We start from the raw sequence: 16,649 nt of genomic DNA on the forward strand, positions 1-16,649 counted from the left end.
GGCATCTATGAGAGAGGGGGGCTTGTTAAGGGGCTTGGAACAAAGAGGAGGGGGAAAGGGTGGTTATGACCCAGAAAGCCTCAGGGCTTTGAGGGCTTACAGGGGCTTGGACTCACTTAGACCTGACTTTCCCAAATTTGTCTGATGCTAAGAAACACTTGAGCCACTTGTTTAAAATGCTGATTCCCAGGTCTTATTCCTGGGGTTCTGATTCAGCAGGTCTGGAGTGGGGGCAGGGGACCTGTGTTCTGAAAAAGCTCTCATACAGTTCTCATGCACAATTTGGTGGGGAAATTGAGGCCCAGAGGGAGGAACTGATTTTTCTCAAGTGTGATAGGTTGGATGGGTGATCTCAGCTCTGCCTCTGTTGTAACAGGATCACGCACCCACACTCTCTGCCAAAGAGCCCTGCAGGGTGCGTTCACTGTGGATGACTGTGCCACAGGCAGTGGCATGGGTTTATGTGGCCTGGCTTGGCTCGGCCACTTGTGTTCACACCGTTCACCACAAGAGAAATAAGCCTGGGGGGCTGCTAGTCCAAGGAGAATGAGCAGACATATGGAACAGACTGAATCCAGCCCACATTCTGGAGCTCTGCCCACTTCAGAGGACCTGGTGCCGATTAGCTAAACCCTAGCTGACCCAGAGACTAGTGAGTGAGAAAATAAATATTATTGTAAAATACTGGGTTTGGGGGTGGTTTTGTTATGCAGCATCATTGCAGCAGTAACTGACCAATACACTAGAGTCACATAGCAAATGAATGACAAAACTGGGATTCAAACTCAGGTCCCCTGTTCCTAACCCGGGGCTTCTTCCTCACTGCTTCTGCCTTTTAATCCTGAGGGCTCCCCCTGCACCCTCCTCTCTGGGAGACCTCACTTCCACTCTGCCCCATCTCTCTATTCTCTGGGAACTTCCAGCTCCAGACAGGAGGGGTCCATCCCAGAAGCCTTTGCTGCTAATAAGCTGAGCTGGTTAAGTAGGCAGTTTGACACTCAGGGCTCCCAAATGGATGCAGGGGAGGCCTCCACAGCTAGGGAAAGAACTCCAGGGGCTCTGGGGAACTCTAGCTCCTTCCAGGTGAAGAGAGTTCCCTCGCCTCCACCCCCACTGGGAGCCTGGCTTCCCTCCCTTAGAGCTTTGTCAAGCTGGAGAGACTCACAGCCAGGTGTGTTTGCCAACAGCTGCTGGCTTTGGAGAGTTCTCTCAGATTGCCCTCCTTGAGTCAGTGCCATCCCAACCCCAACCTGAGGGGGGCTTAAATGTACCCACGGGCCTGCAAGTGCTGCAGCACACGCTCGTAACCGCACCCTCTTGGCCCAGCAGCACCACGAACGCTGACAAACAAAACCACACTCCTTCCCACACACAAACACACGGACGGGCTGAGCCACCTTCAGATATACAAACTCAAGCCCCTAAGATTCAGACACACCCATGCTCACAAATGCACGTATATGTGAGAAGCCACATGGCCAGTCACGTGCAATCACAAACACATGGTCACTCGGACATATCCAAAGACACACCACACATTCTCACAAATATGCACACTCACACACGCTCATCAGACCCACAGTCCATGGTTCCTTGGATGCACCGTAGACTGTGCTGAGTACTGGAGTCTGTTAGACCTAGTCAAGTCCTGCCTTGCACCCTGCCTAGCTTAGTGACTCAACTTCTCTGAGCGTCATCTGTGAAATGAGGACACAGGTTCCTCCTACTCCAGGAGGCCGGGGGGGTGGCAGTGAGGTCATGTGTGAAAGCACTCCTCAACCAGGCAGAGCTGGCTCCCCATCCCCCTCCGTGTCCTTATGCATGCCCTTCCTCCTTCTCAAATTCCACTTATTTCTATCATTCCCTTCAAAATTCTGTTAGTCTTTCAAACTGCAGGTCAAATCCTGCCCCCTCCAGGAAGCCTTCCTGGACCTCCATCTCTGGATGTCCTGAGTGCTTACTGTGTGGGCCCCACCTGGCATCAGAAAGGTAAGCTGGGCAGCCCATTCACTTTCTGTCCTGGAGCCTGACTTCCCTTGGCTCTACTTAGATGGGGTCCAGACCACGCTTCACAGCAGGGGCTTGGCAAAGGTTGCTGAGTGAGTAACTGGGGGGCACACTCACAATGCCAACCACAGAGTCTTCTGCAGGAACCACAGGAACCATAAGGTTCTTGAAAATCTCACATGGCCCTTGGGTGGGGATGAGGCTGGAAAGCGCCTCCTGGACCTGGCCATCTGGAGGTCCCAGGTGACCCTGAGGATAGTGGCTTTGGTGGAGAGGTAGGGCCGGAAGCCTGAGTGCAGTGGAGTGAAGAGGGGATGGGGGGAGGTAGTGAGACGGCATTGTTCGGCAACTTTTTTTGTTGTAAAGGAAAGAGGGGCAGGTGATGGGGTGCTACATGGGGTCACAGAAAGGATTATTACAGATGAGCCTGGGCAGAGGAGTTTTGGTGGAGTTAGACTGGAGGGGGCTGAAGGTTCAGAGAAAGCACGTGTGGAAACTGCTAGGTGTCCACTGAAGTCTGTCTCCCCACCTTCTGCTGTGATGGAGGTTTGAGCTAGGCTGGGAGAGATTACATCTCCCAACCTCCTCTGTGGCTCGGCGAGGTCACGTGACCACGTTTTTCCAGTGGACCATGCCCAGGAGCGACGGGCGCCACTTCTGCCTACCTTGTTTAAAACATATTGCTGCCCTGGGTCTTCCGTCTCTCCCCTTCCTGCAGGCTAGAGCGCAGACAAAACTGCAACTCAGCTTCAACCAAGCAGACAAGGAGCATGGAGGCTGGTGAGACAAAACGGAAGGAACCCGGGTCCCTGAATCTCCAAGTGGATCAGAGCTACCCTGCTTACCTGGACTGCTCACCCCTGGACGCTTACATGAGAGAGAAATGCACTTCTGTGTTCTTTAAGCCACCGAACAGTGGGCCCTTTTGTTACAGCAGCTTTACTCTCACCTTCAATAACACATGCTCAACAAATGCCTGCAATTATTATATATGCCACTACAGTGGAGAGGCAACACTTACTCTCCCAGGCGGCTGGATCACACGGACAGCCTTGGGAAAGAGGACACGACTCCACAGATGTGAAGGAGTCTTTAACAAGGGCTGGCAGGATACCCATCTGGCTCAGCATGGCACGGAGCTGCCCCAGGCGCTTGCATTTGAAGTGCTTACCTGCCTGGTTGGTGGTGATGTTCACAGAGGCGAACTGCGGTGAGAAGGGGCTCTGGTCGGTGACGCCATTCACGGCCTGGATCTCAAAGGTGTACTGGGTGTGGGCCAGCAGGTCACTGATGTAAATGCGAGGCTCGGTCAGGCCCAGCTGGCGGGGTGCGTACTGTACGTTGTCCCCACAGCGGGTGCAGGCGCCCCGGCCCGAGCCACAGCTCTTACAGATGATGTTGTAGACAAGATCCTCACGGCCTCCGGAGTCCCGGGGCGGGCTCCACTCTAGCACAAGTGAGGTCTCGTTGACACTGGAGATCACAGCCTGGGGTGCGGAGGGGATGGCTGGGGAGCGGGAGAGGTGTCGGTCAGTGGGGGCTCTGGGGGTACGTTCCCCAAGAGATCCCTCTGTGCCCACTGCCCTGGCTCCAGCTTAGGCCTCCCAAAAGGTTTCCTCCAAATCCTTTCTCCTCTCCACCCAACAGACAGCCTTCTAGAATATAACTCGCATCCTGGTACACACATCTACTTAAACCTTTCTCCCCGGACTCCACCCTCCTTGGTGTTCCTCGCTAGGGATAGTCTTTTTGTGTTGGGGATTATATCCACTCAATATCTATTTCCCCCTTTTCCTTATAACCCAATTTTATTCAGGGTGGCAACCACCTCCAGCTAAAGACTATATTTCCCAGCCTCTTGTGACTAAGTGCTGGCCACTGATATACAGAAATTGCTGGTTAGGACTTTTTTTTTTTTAAGAAAAGAGACAGCTGCAGCATGTCCTGTTGTCCCTTTCTTTCTGCTGCTGAGAATGTGTGTGATGGCTGGAGCTTCAGCAGCAATGTTGGACTATGATGTGACCTGAAGGGTAGAAACCACATGCTATGGATGGAGGAGCAGAAGAAAGTGCTGGGTCTCAGGGAAGTTCATGGATTTACCACACTACTCCCAGGGCTGCCTATCTTTGGGTTTCTATTATGTGAGAGAATAAATCCTTATGGTTTAAGCCACTGGGGTCAGCTCTCTGCTACTTGCAGCTGACTGCCATTCCCGTCTGATACAGGGTTGTGACATTGCCCTCATAGTCACCCTGTTCTTGGAGAATCTTGGCTTGTGATTCAGGCAGCTGCTGCCAGGAAAGAACACTAGGAAGCCTTTTCTACCACAGACACCACCTGTGTTGGTTCTTCTTCTGCCAACTTCTCATTCTCTGTCCCTTTGTGAATCAAGACCTTGACTTCATACTCCATGTGACTTAGCAGAAGGGGATAAGGAGCCAGATGCCAGCTCTGCGGTGTCTGCATGTTGGCAGCATGACTACCCCAGGATGGTCCTTTCCAGCCAGTTTTCCATTTCCCCTCCCACCAAGTAACTGGATGCTGCTCCTCACTTAGGAAACTATAGCCGGAGAGCCACCCAACCCTCGCTCTGAGCTTTTCAGCGGGTGGCCTCGGGACTCGGTCAGGTGTCGCCCTTCTGGGGCCCCGGACGTACTTGTGCAGGGCATGTCCAGGGGGTCCAGGTCTGCTCTGTAGTAGCCATTGCGGCAGACGCAGTTGGTGGCCCCTTCTGAAGTGGTCCGGCTGTTGATGGGACAGTGGGTACAGGCCTCATCCCCTTGGTTGGCCTTGAAGGTTCCAGATGGGCAACCTGGAGAGAAGACAAGGAGAGTCACTGGGGAAACCATATGAGGACTCAGGCCACAGGCTCGGAAGGACGGTGCAGCGTCACGGAATGTCCACACAGGATCACAGAGCAGCCACACAGTGTCACTGATGGGGAACCCCATCTCCTGAAGCTCTTGGGGGTCTCCAGGCCCCAACATGGCAGTCCTAGCTGCGCCCAGAAGGTTTTAGGCTACCTGGTTTCTTGTCTCTGAAGCTATCTACGGGTTCAGCTGGTGCCCCTAGCGATCATCCTTTGTCTACTCCAGGTTGGCTGTGCTACAGCTTCTAGGACCAATCCTGACTTAGTCTGAAGGCTCTGCAGAGGTCTAGGGCAGTGCTCATGGCCCAGTCTTGTTTACTAATGGCTGGCTGGGCTCTGATTCTTGTAACTAGATTCCTGGGTTCCAGATGATAGCAATGATTACAGTAAAAAAAAGTCCTAAGCACGGGGCATGTAGAGAGGTGATGTGGTAGAGCAGGAAAGAACGCTGGCTTTGGAAGCAGACAGACCTGGGTCTGCTGCTTTGGCCTTTTTCTAGCTGTGTGGCCCAGACAAGTGGCTTAACCATTCTGAGACTTGGTTTCTTTATTAGGAAAACTATGATGTTAAGACCCATTTCTGCAGTCTATTGTGAGCACTTGGCATAAGTGTGTAAGGCACATGGCATGAGGTCTTGCAAAGTACAGGTGCCCAGGGAGTAGGAGCTGTTATTAGAGCAGGTGTTTGATCAATTTACTGAGATAAAGAGGGCTTGCAGTACCAGGGACAGCCTGGGGAGGGCAGTATTTACACTTGGTGGGCATTCAGCAATCTGGGCTCTCCCCTGGGCTTTGGCCTTCTTCCCTGCTCTGGGGGGATGCTCAGGATTTGGATTCAGGCTCTAAAGCTCAGGGCTTAGGGTGACCACTCCTGTGTGGGCCTATGTGCAAATCCACCCTTCCCTTCCTCCTGGCCCTGGGTTGGGAATCAGGAGGCCTGGGGTGTAGGCCCTGCCCCTTTCTTGGCCTTCTTCTGCTTACTGGGGTTCATAATCTCAGCTCTGTTGTGGTGCCTCAGGTGGGGGATCAAGCAAGGGGTAAGTGAGAGGTGGAGAGGGAAGAGCTTTCCAATGGACAAGTTCCTCCTTGGGATGAAATGTGGCTGAATTGTCCACGGGCCGGGGGCTCTCACCTGGATTGCATTCCATGTTCATGTGCTGTGTGACCTTTGGCAAGCAACTCCACCTCTCTGAGTGTTAGTTTCCTCGTGTAAATGGCTCACACAGATTTCCTGAAATCATTTTTCCAGGCCCAGTCTTCAAGCTTATCTTGCAAGTCCAAGTCTTAGCAACTCACCCTCCTCCCAACTCCTCAACCAGCTCCAGCCTCAGAGATGCTGCCCTCCTCGGTCTTACATGACTTGAGTTCAGGGTACTTTACCCCCCTGCCATAATTATTCATCAAGGGGATCTCTTGGCCATGCCCTCGGCTCCCCCAGGATCGGAGCCTTGTCTGAACCACAGCTCCTTGCCCTGTGCCTAGCATAGACCTGGCACTGAGCAGGCGCTCCATAAATACTTCCTGAAGCCGCCTGCTGAAGTGGAAGGAGCTTGGGCTTTGGGGATCACATAAGTAGAAAGGCAGTGAGGAATGGTGGTTAGTGTGCAAGCTGCCTAGCAAATCCCATCCTAGCAATCTGTCCCTGCCATCTGGCCTTGAACAAGTCACTTAAGTTGTTTCCTCATCTGTAAAATGGGGACAATAGTACCTACCTCCTAGAGTTGTTATGAGGATTACATTGGTTAATTCAGGCAAAACTGCCTAAACAATTCCTGGCATTATTAAACTGTATCTGGCTCACGTACCAGTCTGCTGGGTGACCTCAGAAAGGTAGTTCAACCTCTCTGAGCTACAGTTTTCTCATCGGTAAGAGAGCATCTACCCCATAGAGTAGCCATGAGGATTGTATGTGATGAACAGGGCCTGGCTCAGGGTCAGGCAGGGGTTGCAGTTACAATCTCAGGGAAGTTCCAGTAAATAAGCCAAGGACAGTTCCCCCTAGGGTGCTAGAAGACAGAATCCCCCACCCCCCTGGGGCCCTACTTTGCCTGCCTTTTGGAGGGAGTTTCCAGAAGGTGGCACCCTTCCTAACCCTGCAGCCCTGGCTGATGCCACCCTGACCAGGCCCTGCCAGGATCTCAGAGAAGATCTCGGCTTCAGCCCAGTCCTTAAGGAGCCGCCAGACAAGGAAAAGACAGTACTTTGATGCAACCAACCAGGCTATGGTGACACCAAAGAGGAGGATGGCAGTGAGTGCCTCGGGCATCCATCGTACAGAAACCAGGGCTCAGAGTGTAAATATGGAATGGACAACATTTATTGAGTGCTTATTAAATGCTGGCACTGTTCTAAGGACTTAACCCATAGTAACTCATCGATGCCTCACCCAGCCCTATGACAGAGGTAATGTTGTCACCCTCATTTTCTGATGGGGGAAAGAAAGCATAGAGGTGAAGCAACTTTCCGAGGATGTGGGCTTACGGTGGCAGAGCTGGGATTTGATCCCGGGTGGTCGGACTGCAGAGGCCACTTCCCTAGCCACCACTCTTCTGCCCTTAGGAGACTTGCATTGGGCCAACAGTCCATGAGTGCCGGGCAGGGATTGGCTGCTTCTGCTCCGGGCGCCTGTCCAGGGCTCTCTGCACTCTGCCGTGCTGGCCCTGGAGCCCCGGAGTCCTCCTGCCTGCCCTCCCTCTTAGGCACCAACCTCTCCCTGCTGGCTGGACGAAGGGGCAGCCCACCATCTCGGCACTGTCTAGTTAAGACACGCAGGCTGCAGCCCTGGCTCTAGTTGAGCGGTTGACCTCTCTGAGCCTCAGTTTCTTCTGCTGTAGAATGGGGACACAGGGATCCTGTGAGGGTCTAGGACTATCCTGATAGATGCCAGAAGCTTTTGGTCCCAAGACTGGGATCCTCCTGGCTCCCTCTCAGGCGAGAGCCTGCCCAGCTTAGCACGCCTCTTCCATCTGCTGGCGGTTCCGCGGGCCTGGCTGGTGGGTGGCTGCCCACTCTCCCCTCTACGCTGTTCCAGCCCCTCCATCTGGACCACCTTCCCGACCGTCCTTTCCCATCGCCATGTCTTGGCCCCTCTTTGACTCCCCAGGCTGCCTCTTTCCACTAGGTGTACTGCCCGGCCATCACTCGGCCCTCCCACCGGGCATTCTACGCTTTCTGTATCTTTTGTATCTTTGTGCTTCATAAAACCCGCTCTTCTGTCTTGAGAAGCGGTGTCGTTTTCCACCCGGTCACCAGGAACCCTGGGTGCCTCGTCCTTCCCCTTACCCCCTGCAGCCCATCAATTACCAGGTCTTTCCTCCTCAGCAGGGCCCAGTCCTGGCTCTTCTTTGCGGCCCTCCCACCCCCGTGGGCATCCAGAAAGCTCCTCCCACGCACTCCTCAGCCCCTCACGGCCATCTGGCCTCCTCCTGCCCACGCTCCAGGGCCAGCTTTCTAAAGCACAAACCTTTCTGTGTCATTTAAAAATCCACAATGCTATACAATGGAATACTATTCGGTCATAAAAAGGAATGGAGTACTGATACATGCTACAACATGGATGAACCTTGAAAACACTCTGTGCTTCATGAAAAAAGCCAGACACTAAGGCCACATAGTGTACGTTTCCATTTACATGAAAATGTCTAGACTAGGCACATCTATAGAGACAGAAAGTAGATTAGTGGTTGCCAGGGGCTGGGGAGAGCAGAGAATGGGGACTGACTGCTAATGGGTATGGGGTTTCTTTCGGAGGTGATGAAAATGTTCTAAAGTTGACTGTGGTGATGGTTACACATTTCTGTGAAAACACTAAAAATCACTTAATTGTACAATTTAAATAGGTGAATTGTATGGTATGTGAGTTATATCACAATAAAACTCCTACTTAAGAAAAATCCACAAGAGCTCCCTAAATTCCTCCGGGTACTCAGGACCCCAAGGCTGGCACCTGCCCCCTCTCAGTGCCCACCACCCCAAGCCTTGTGCCTGATGCTCCACAGTCAACCACATATGGTGCCACCCAGGCTCACACACACACACCTCTGGCCTGTGTCTCTCCTGCCCTGATTACCTGGAATGCCCTCCCTTTGTCATCAGGCAAACGCGTACACCCCTTTAAGACAGTGAAGGTACACCGCCTTCCAGGAAGTCTTCCCTCAGCCCCCACAAAGGGTTGAGGTTCCCACTTTAATTACTTACAAATCTGTAATTATCTGGCTGGACTGTAAACTGTGAATACAAGGTCAGGTACCTAGTGAGTGATGGATGGGTGTAGTGAGAGCTGGGAGTATCCAGCTCAGCTACCTTGTTTGACATTTGAGGCAACTGAGGTCCAGAGACGAGCAGACGCACATGGCTCTTTACCAGCAGAGGCGGATTCTGATCCCAGGTGTACCGAGTGACTAGGGTGTGCCAGGGCCTCAGCTCCCATCAGCCACCTCTTCTCCCACAAAGAGGGGTCCGGGGCAGCTCCCCCATCCACGTTGCCCGGGGCCCAGGGGTCACGCTGCTCCTAGCTTCTCAGCTGGGAAGGCACCCCGTCCTGCCAACACCTGAGTCTCCTGTACAGAAGTGTTAAGAAAACAATGAGAGCTGCAGTCACAGACTTGGGTGGCTTCACCTCTGACAGGTGTGTGGGTTCAGACAGGTCTCCCGCCCTCTCTGGGACTCAGCCTCCTCCTCTGGGAAGGTAGCTGTTGATACCTGCGCGGTGCAGACGCAGTGAGAGCCTCTGAATGGCTAGCCTGCTCCACCTCTGCCTCCCCGCCAATCCTCCGCAGTGGTTGGAGTGATTTGACGAGAACGAATCAGAGCTCAAAGTCACCAGGGGCTCCCCGCATACTTAGAATGAATGCATACACCTAGCCCTGCAAGGGCGGCTCTGGGGTCTTCCTGACCCTTCCTGCCACTCCCCTCAGTCTTAGTCTCTGTTTCCTTCGCTGAGCCTCATCACAATTTGTAATTGTATTAGAAAACAATTACGTCTGTCTTGTGTGCCATCTGTCTTCACCCTGCACTGGAAGTACCTGGAGAGGAAAAGAAGAACCGGGTTTGTCTGGTTCTCATTGGTTCCCTAGCTCCTGGCGGAGAAGTGGGAACATAGCAGGTGCTCAATATACATTTGCTGAGTGAACGAATATACCCCTTATAGGGTTTTGTGAGAATCAGATGAGAAAGTGGGGTAGAAAATACTTGGCCAAGTAAATGCCAGGTTGTTACCGCTGTTATCATGTCAATTTCACCAGGCTGCATTGATGCTCAGATCCCTCTCCACCTCTCAATGTTCTCCCCACGGGTCCTCCCGTCAGCCTGTCCACCAGGGTGACCAAGTTGTCCCCAGTTTTCAAGCTGGAAGTTCTGCATCCCAGAAATGCCCTCAGTCCCAGACAACCCTCCTGAATGCTTCTCAGCCCCATCTGTCACCTCTCTCTTCTGTTGGCAGTTCTCTGGATGCCCTGGCTGCACACGCACTGTTCTCCATGCCTGAATGTCCTTCTCTCCCATCCTCCTGCCCTGCTGGATTGGTGAATCTGACATGTGTACCTCTGGGAGGCCTGCCCTCCACTCTCTACAGCACACAACTCAGACTCCATGGACGGCTGTGTGCTGGTAAATGGCTGGGGAGGGGGGGGAAGCCCTGATTTGTTGTGTTTGCCAATTTCTATGGTGAAGATGCTCCCATCAGGGCAAATTTCATGCTACCAATCTAAGATAACTGAATACGGAGTTGGGAAGAAATGCCCAGAGTCAGTTCTTGTGATCCAAGCCACCAAAAAACAGCCCATCCCACCACTGGACCTCACCCATATGTAACCACCCACTAGTTGGTGAACCCTGGTTTAAGTAGGGGCTGGGGCTTTAATCTCTACACCCCGAGCACCTAGTACAGGGTATGGCACATAGTAGGTGCTCAGTTAATTCAGTTTGCCGAATGAAGGCAGGTCTGTCTTCCTAACTGGACAGTGAACAACTTGAGGGCAGGAGCTGTGGGTTTGATAAGTTAACATACATAAAGTGCTTAGAACATACAGCAAGCGCTATATAGATGTTAGGTATTATTACTCACCCAGCATGCAAGGACAATAAAAATTCCCACTTATTATGAGCTTTCCGGGTGCCAAGCCCAGTGCAAGTGATTTACATGGGTTCTCTCACTAAATCCACATGACCACCCACGGAAGTAGGTACCATTATCACCCCCATTTTACAGGTGATGAAAGTGAGGCTCAGAGGGGGTGAAGTGAATGCCTCAAGGTCACGCAGCTACTAAATGGCAGAATTGAGGTTTGACTCCAGGTCTTTGTGGTTCCAGGACACAAAATTATCAAGTTGCTGAGTGGAGACCATCTTGTCAGGGCTACTTAGGGGACAGGGCTTGCTGGGGTCACTCAGCAAGGTAGAGCCAAAGCCTGGGCCCCAAACCCAGGACTTGGAGCCAAAGCAGCCAACCAGCACCTGCCTTCTGCAGACGCCCAGAGCCCATAGCCAGGCAACCGAAGGCAGGGATGGCAGTCGGCCGGGAGGAGGAGAGAGGATTACGGGGAAACAGATTTTCTCCTGGCCTTCCCCCTGGGCTCCGGGGATAGGTGATAATTGACCGAATGAGCCATGAGTCAGGCCGAGGCAGGGCTCCATCTGGCCCTGGCACGGCGGGGCTGCTAATTGGCACCGGGTGATCCTCGAAGCCTCCTTGGCTGGCCTGTGGCTGTGCTCCCCCTTCGCCTCCCAGAGACTCCGGATTAAGCCCCAGAATGCCTGGTGCCACAGTGGACTCAGATGCTGTCAGGCCCAGTGTGCCAGGCCTCCAGGGTGGGCAAGGAGTTTCTCTATCTTCCTGGGGGGTCCTGTAGACCAGAGGGCTCTGTGTGTGGCTCTGAGTAGAGGCAGGCTCACCACAGTCTAGCTCCCGCTCCCGAGAACTTGATGAAGTTGAACCTGGGCATGAACTGTGTAGCTGGCTGCCAGGGCAGAATCCCAAGCCTGCCTCTTGCTAACAGTGTGACTCTGGGTAAGTCACCTAACTCTCTGTGCCTTGGCTTCCTTGTCTATATAATGGGGGGAATGATGACACTGCTCTTATATTTGCTGGGAAGATTACACGAGTTAATTCACAGAAGGCACTTGCAATAGTGCCTGCCTGGTTCATATTAAGGGCTATGCAAGTGTTTGCTTTTATTATATACATTCTTTCTTGGCCCACCACTTGCTCTGTGCTAAGACCTGGGGATAGAGAGACAAAGAAGAAGTAGTCCCTGCCCTCAGGAGTGTGGGTCCAGTTGGGGAGATGGTGAGTTATGAATTTTTTCAAGAGGTGCTTATTAAGCCCCTATTGTGTACTAGGCACTGAGTCATGCAGACAAAAGGCCCAGGCCCTGCCTGTTAGAGGCTACACCTGAGCAAGAGGCTGGGACACCTGTCTTCAACCAGGGCTGACTGTTGGCCACTGTGGGCGGAGGGGCCCTGGGCTCAGCAGTGCCAGGTTTGAAGGGCAGCTGGCTTACTTTCCTGCCTTGGGATCTCCAGGTAGTATTGGATGTGGGTCAGGGAGAGGAGTTCGGACAGAGAAAAGAGTCCTAGGCCCAGAGTGCGGAGGCCAGGGCTCGGCTGCCCCCTCAGCCCCTTGCTCTGTGAGTCCAGGCCACTTCCTGCCTACTTTGGCTGTGGCTGGGACCATCTCTGTGGCCTCTTCCAGGCTCGGGACTCTGGCTGTGGACAGGCTCAGGCACCCAGCCCTGGGCCCTGCATTCTCCTTGAACTTTGAAAGAACTGATCTGCGTGTTTTTAGGGGCTTATGCTGAGTGTTTGTCAGGGCTGAACTTGTGGTGTTCTTGTGGCTGAGTGGGTGGGGTTTTGGGGTCTCCCTCATGCAAAGTGTCTTTTGCATTTTGCACGCTTCCTGCTTTTGCTGCTGAAGTTAAGCCAGTGGAGTCAGTACCCCTGAGCTGGGCTGGGCAAGGGTGCTGATCTGTGCCGGGGCAAAGCCACACTGGAAGCAGGCGACAAGCTCCTGGGCTGGAAAGAGGAGCTTCTGATCACTGTGTGTCTACATGTGCCTGCTGGTGCTGGGCCAGGAGCTTCCGGAGCCCATAACCTCATCAGTCCTCATAATCACCCTGTGCAATAGGAGGTGTTATTCCCATTTTAGAGATTGGGAAACTGAGGCTCACAGAAAGGAAGTGCCTCGTCCAAAGTCACTCAGAGACATAGGGGCAGAGCCTGTGTCCCCACAGTCCACGCTCTCACATTGCTTCCGAGGCCCTCAGTGTTCCAGCTTGATGAAGGGGGCCCCTCCCTGACCAGCCCTTCCTCCCTCAAGGGGGCCCTGCCCTTCCAGGTTAAGTCCAGGAAGTGCCTCAGGGTCATCCCCTTGCTGTGGCAGCTCCTACTGGGACCACCCAGGGGATGTCAGTCATCCTGTCCCCCTCCCCCACATGCCCAGGCTCCCCCCACTTGCCCCTGCTGGGACCCGGGCTCTGTGGATCCCTGCCAGCAGCTGGCAGGACGACAGAAGTCAGAAGGCAGGAGCTGTGTTAACACGCCTCCTCTTTGCCTGAGAGGGGAACCCAGGGCTTCCCCCAGGCCAGCCTCCACGCGGCCGGCTGCTGAGTCCTTTCCCTGCTCAAGACCCTTCAGTGGCTCCCTTGTGCCTGTGGCGCGTCCCGCCCGCTTCAGCCTCCCCGTCAGGGTCCACCTCGCCGGCCTCAGCTCCCACAGCCTCCCAGCCGTGCCTTGGGCTCGGGTCACAGGAGGCAGCTTCCGGCTCCCCAACGGGCTGTGCTCGGTGTCACCTCTGCCTGCTACGCGGTCCCAGCTCCAGCCTGGCTAACTCCTCTTCGCCCTTCACATCTCAGCTCCAGCTCCTTTGGGTCCTTCTCCTGGGATGCCACCCTCTCCAGGGCCGGGTTTAGGGCCTCCCTTCTGTGCTCCTGAAGCCCCTCGCCTCTGCTCCTGCATGATTATACAGGCGTGACTGCCCCTGCACAAGGCCCTGAGCCCGGTGGCAGTGGGTGCCCATAGCGTCTGGCACCTCTCAGCCCCGGGGTCTGGCTGAGAGGTGATGGACAGGGGGTCTCAGGAAGTGTTTGTGGACTGACTGACTGAGTCTGAGAAAGGTGGAATCTTGTGCTTAAGGTCACCCAGCTTGTGTGCGGACTGGAGACTGTGTTCTAGGCCTCTGGACCATGTCAGAGACTCCAGGGCTCATCCGGGGCCCCCAGTAGCGGGCTCTCTTCTTGGCATTTGGTTAACGTCTGTCTCCCCGCCTCCCACTATCCCACCTACCCAAGTGTGAGCTCCATGAGGGCAGCCCCCGTGCCTGCCCTGTTCACTGCCTGGTACAGAGCAGGCCCTCTGTAACCCCTCACTCGACAGCAGGCTAGAAGGCCCCAAGGTGCGGAGGGGCGAGCTCACAGACGCCTGCAGGAGCCAGACCCTGAACCCCACGGCCATGAAGGTGGGTTAAGGGCGATTTACTCCCGGCTCGCCAGCCCCTGGATACTACGTCAGGCCGCCAGTCCCGGCTCTGGCCCACCTCCCTTCCTGCCATCCTCACGGTGGGGGCTGAGGGCTCCCGCCCGCCCAGCAGGCAGCCCCATTCCTCCAATTTCCTCCCAATTAATCAAGCTCTGAACTTTTTAATTATCTGCCTGCAGGGTGACTCCCCACTACGGTGAAGCAATTAAGGACGTTTCTAAGTGTGGTGTGTCTGCCGGCAGGCAGCTTTGACCAGACCCTGATGTAGGAGGTGAGCGGAGAGGGGGACAGGAGTGCCCTCAGGTCATGGGGCTACTGGAGGCCGTCCTGGGCTCCTGACCAGGGCTATTCCAGGGATCTGGGGCCACACTGTCCAGGGTACGCCCACCCCCCCTGCCGCCACCTCTGTTCACGTGACGGCTCTTTTTCTTCAGCTGGAATCTGGCTTCCCAGATTCCAGACAGTTACCATGTGCCAGGCGCTGGGTTACGTACACGCTTTGCAATTCTCCTGCATCCTCACCTTGACCCTGGGAGTAGGAAGTATAATTATCAGAGGAAACAGAGGCTCAAAAACATTAGGCAACTCCAGAGATGCAGCTGGGATTTGAAGCCAGTTCCGAGTCCACATCCACTTCATCTTTTTTTTTTCTTTGCGGTACGCGGGCCTCTCACTGCCGCGGCCTCTCCCGTTGCGGAGCACAGGCTCCGGACGCGCAGGCTCAGCGGCCATGGCTCACGGGCCCAGCCGCTCCGCGGCATGTGGGATCCTCCCGGACCGGGGCACGAACCCGCGTCCCCTGTATCGGCAGGCGGACTCTAAATCACTGCGCCACCAGTGAAGCCCCCATCAACTGTCTCTTAAAGAACAGCATGGCCTGTGGAAGTGCCCTGGAACACTGAGGAAGCAGGGTGGGGTGAGGTGGGGGTGTGTGTGTCAGGGGTGGGTCAGGGAGAGGCTGTGCAGGAGATGCCAGCGAGCTTGAGAGCTGCTGAAGAACACAGGCTCTCCATAGTCCGGGTGGCCGGTGGGAGAGGGCACTGCAGGCAGAGGGGCAGCCAGTGCAAAGGCATGGAGGCCTGAAGTAGTATGGTGCGTGTGCGCTTGCGCGCGTATGTGTGTGCGTGCGTGTGTGTGTAGCTGCAAATAGTTCAGGGTCGCTGAAGCATGAAGTTCAAGTCTGGGAGAGGTGGGAGATAAGCCTGGAGAAGCAGGTGGGTCTGGGTCACTGGAAGTCAGAAGGACCTTCACTATCTTCTGGTCCAAGCGCCTCATTTTATGACTACAGAATACATGACCCAGACAGGGACAGTGACTTGCCTAAGGTCACACAGCAAGTTAGTGGCTGATGGAGCTGGGGCTGCAGCCCAGGAGTCCTGATACCCAGACTGGAAAGGAAGAAAGAGGGGCAGAGGAGCAGTAGTTGTCAGCTCACTGCAGTAGCCTCCCGACTGGTTTCCTGGCTTTTGTCCTTGCCCTCCGACCTCCCCACTCTCCCCTGGCTGCAGCCTGCTCTCAACACACCAGCCAGAGGGATCCTGGAGAACAGGAATCAGTGGTGTGTTGCTTCTCTGCTCCAAGCCCTTCCGCAGCTCCCACCTCACCTGGAGTAAAAAACAATAGCCTACAAAGCCCCCCTTTACCTCTCTGGTTAAATCTATCCCTAGGCCTTTTATTCTTTTTGTTGTAATTGTATCTCTTTTGCCTCTCTGAACTCACTCCTAGAAGCCTCCCTCTTGTCTACCCCACTGCAGCCACACTAGCTTCCTGGCTGTCCTGGAGTATATCAGGCCTCCTCTAGCCTCAGGGCCTTTGTACGTGCGGTTCCCTTGCCTGGTTCAAGTCCTAGCTGAGCTACTTCTTCACTACATCCCTCTCTGAGCCTCACATCCCTCATCTATAATTGGGGTAAATGTTGTACTCCCCACCTTCCTCCCCAGGCTAACATGGGATCCTAGTGAGAAAATGGGGAACAAATAAAGCTCCACAAAAGCCCTCCCTCCAGCTCGAGACTATTACTGCAACAGGGCTTGTAAAGGTCTTCACTGGGTCCTTGAGAAAACAGCCCCACAGACGAGCAGTGGGGCTCCAGGCCCCCAGACCTTAAGCTGGATCAACATGGCGGAGCTTCCCAGCCTGTAATCCTCAGGACTCACACATGCTGGAAAAGCGAGTGTTAAATAATAATCACGATGTGCCCGAGGGGAAGCCGGATGTGCTCGGAGAGCTTGACACATCTGGCAGGGCAGGCCTGAGTCCCCCGGCACATCTGGCTGCTGTATTGACAGGTGGTGTAGTAGGTC

The 16,649-nt window shown here is 54.4% G+C and overlaps 1 protein-coding gene across 1 annotated transcript in view; it reads right to left on the reverse strand.

Annotated features, from left to right (window-relative positions):
- The window catches only part of EPHB2 (EPH receptor B2), an 86,610-nt gene that overhangs the window by 37,532 nt on the left and 32,429 nt on the right, over nt 1–16,649 (reverse strand). The window contains exons 3-4 of the mRNA XM_089915511.1: nt 4,664–4,819; nt 3,179–3,514 (exon numbers count right to left, since the gene is read on the reverse strand). Coding sequence (XP_089771637.1) covers nt 3,179–3,514; nt 4,664–4,819 — 492 coding nt within the window. The remainder of the gene's footprint in view (nt 1–3,178; nt 3,515–4,663; nt 4,820–16,649) is intronic.

This window comes from Delphinapterus leucas, chromosome 1, assembly GCF_059928025.1.
Source record: "Delphinapterus leucas isolate spDelLeu-1000000601 "Yukka" chromosome 1, BTC_Dleu_Yukka2, whole genome shotgun sequence".
NCBI lineage: Eukaryota > Metazoa > Chordata > Mammalia > Artiodactyla > Monodontidae > Delphinapterus > Delphinapterus leucas.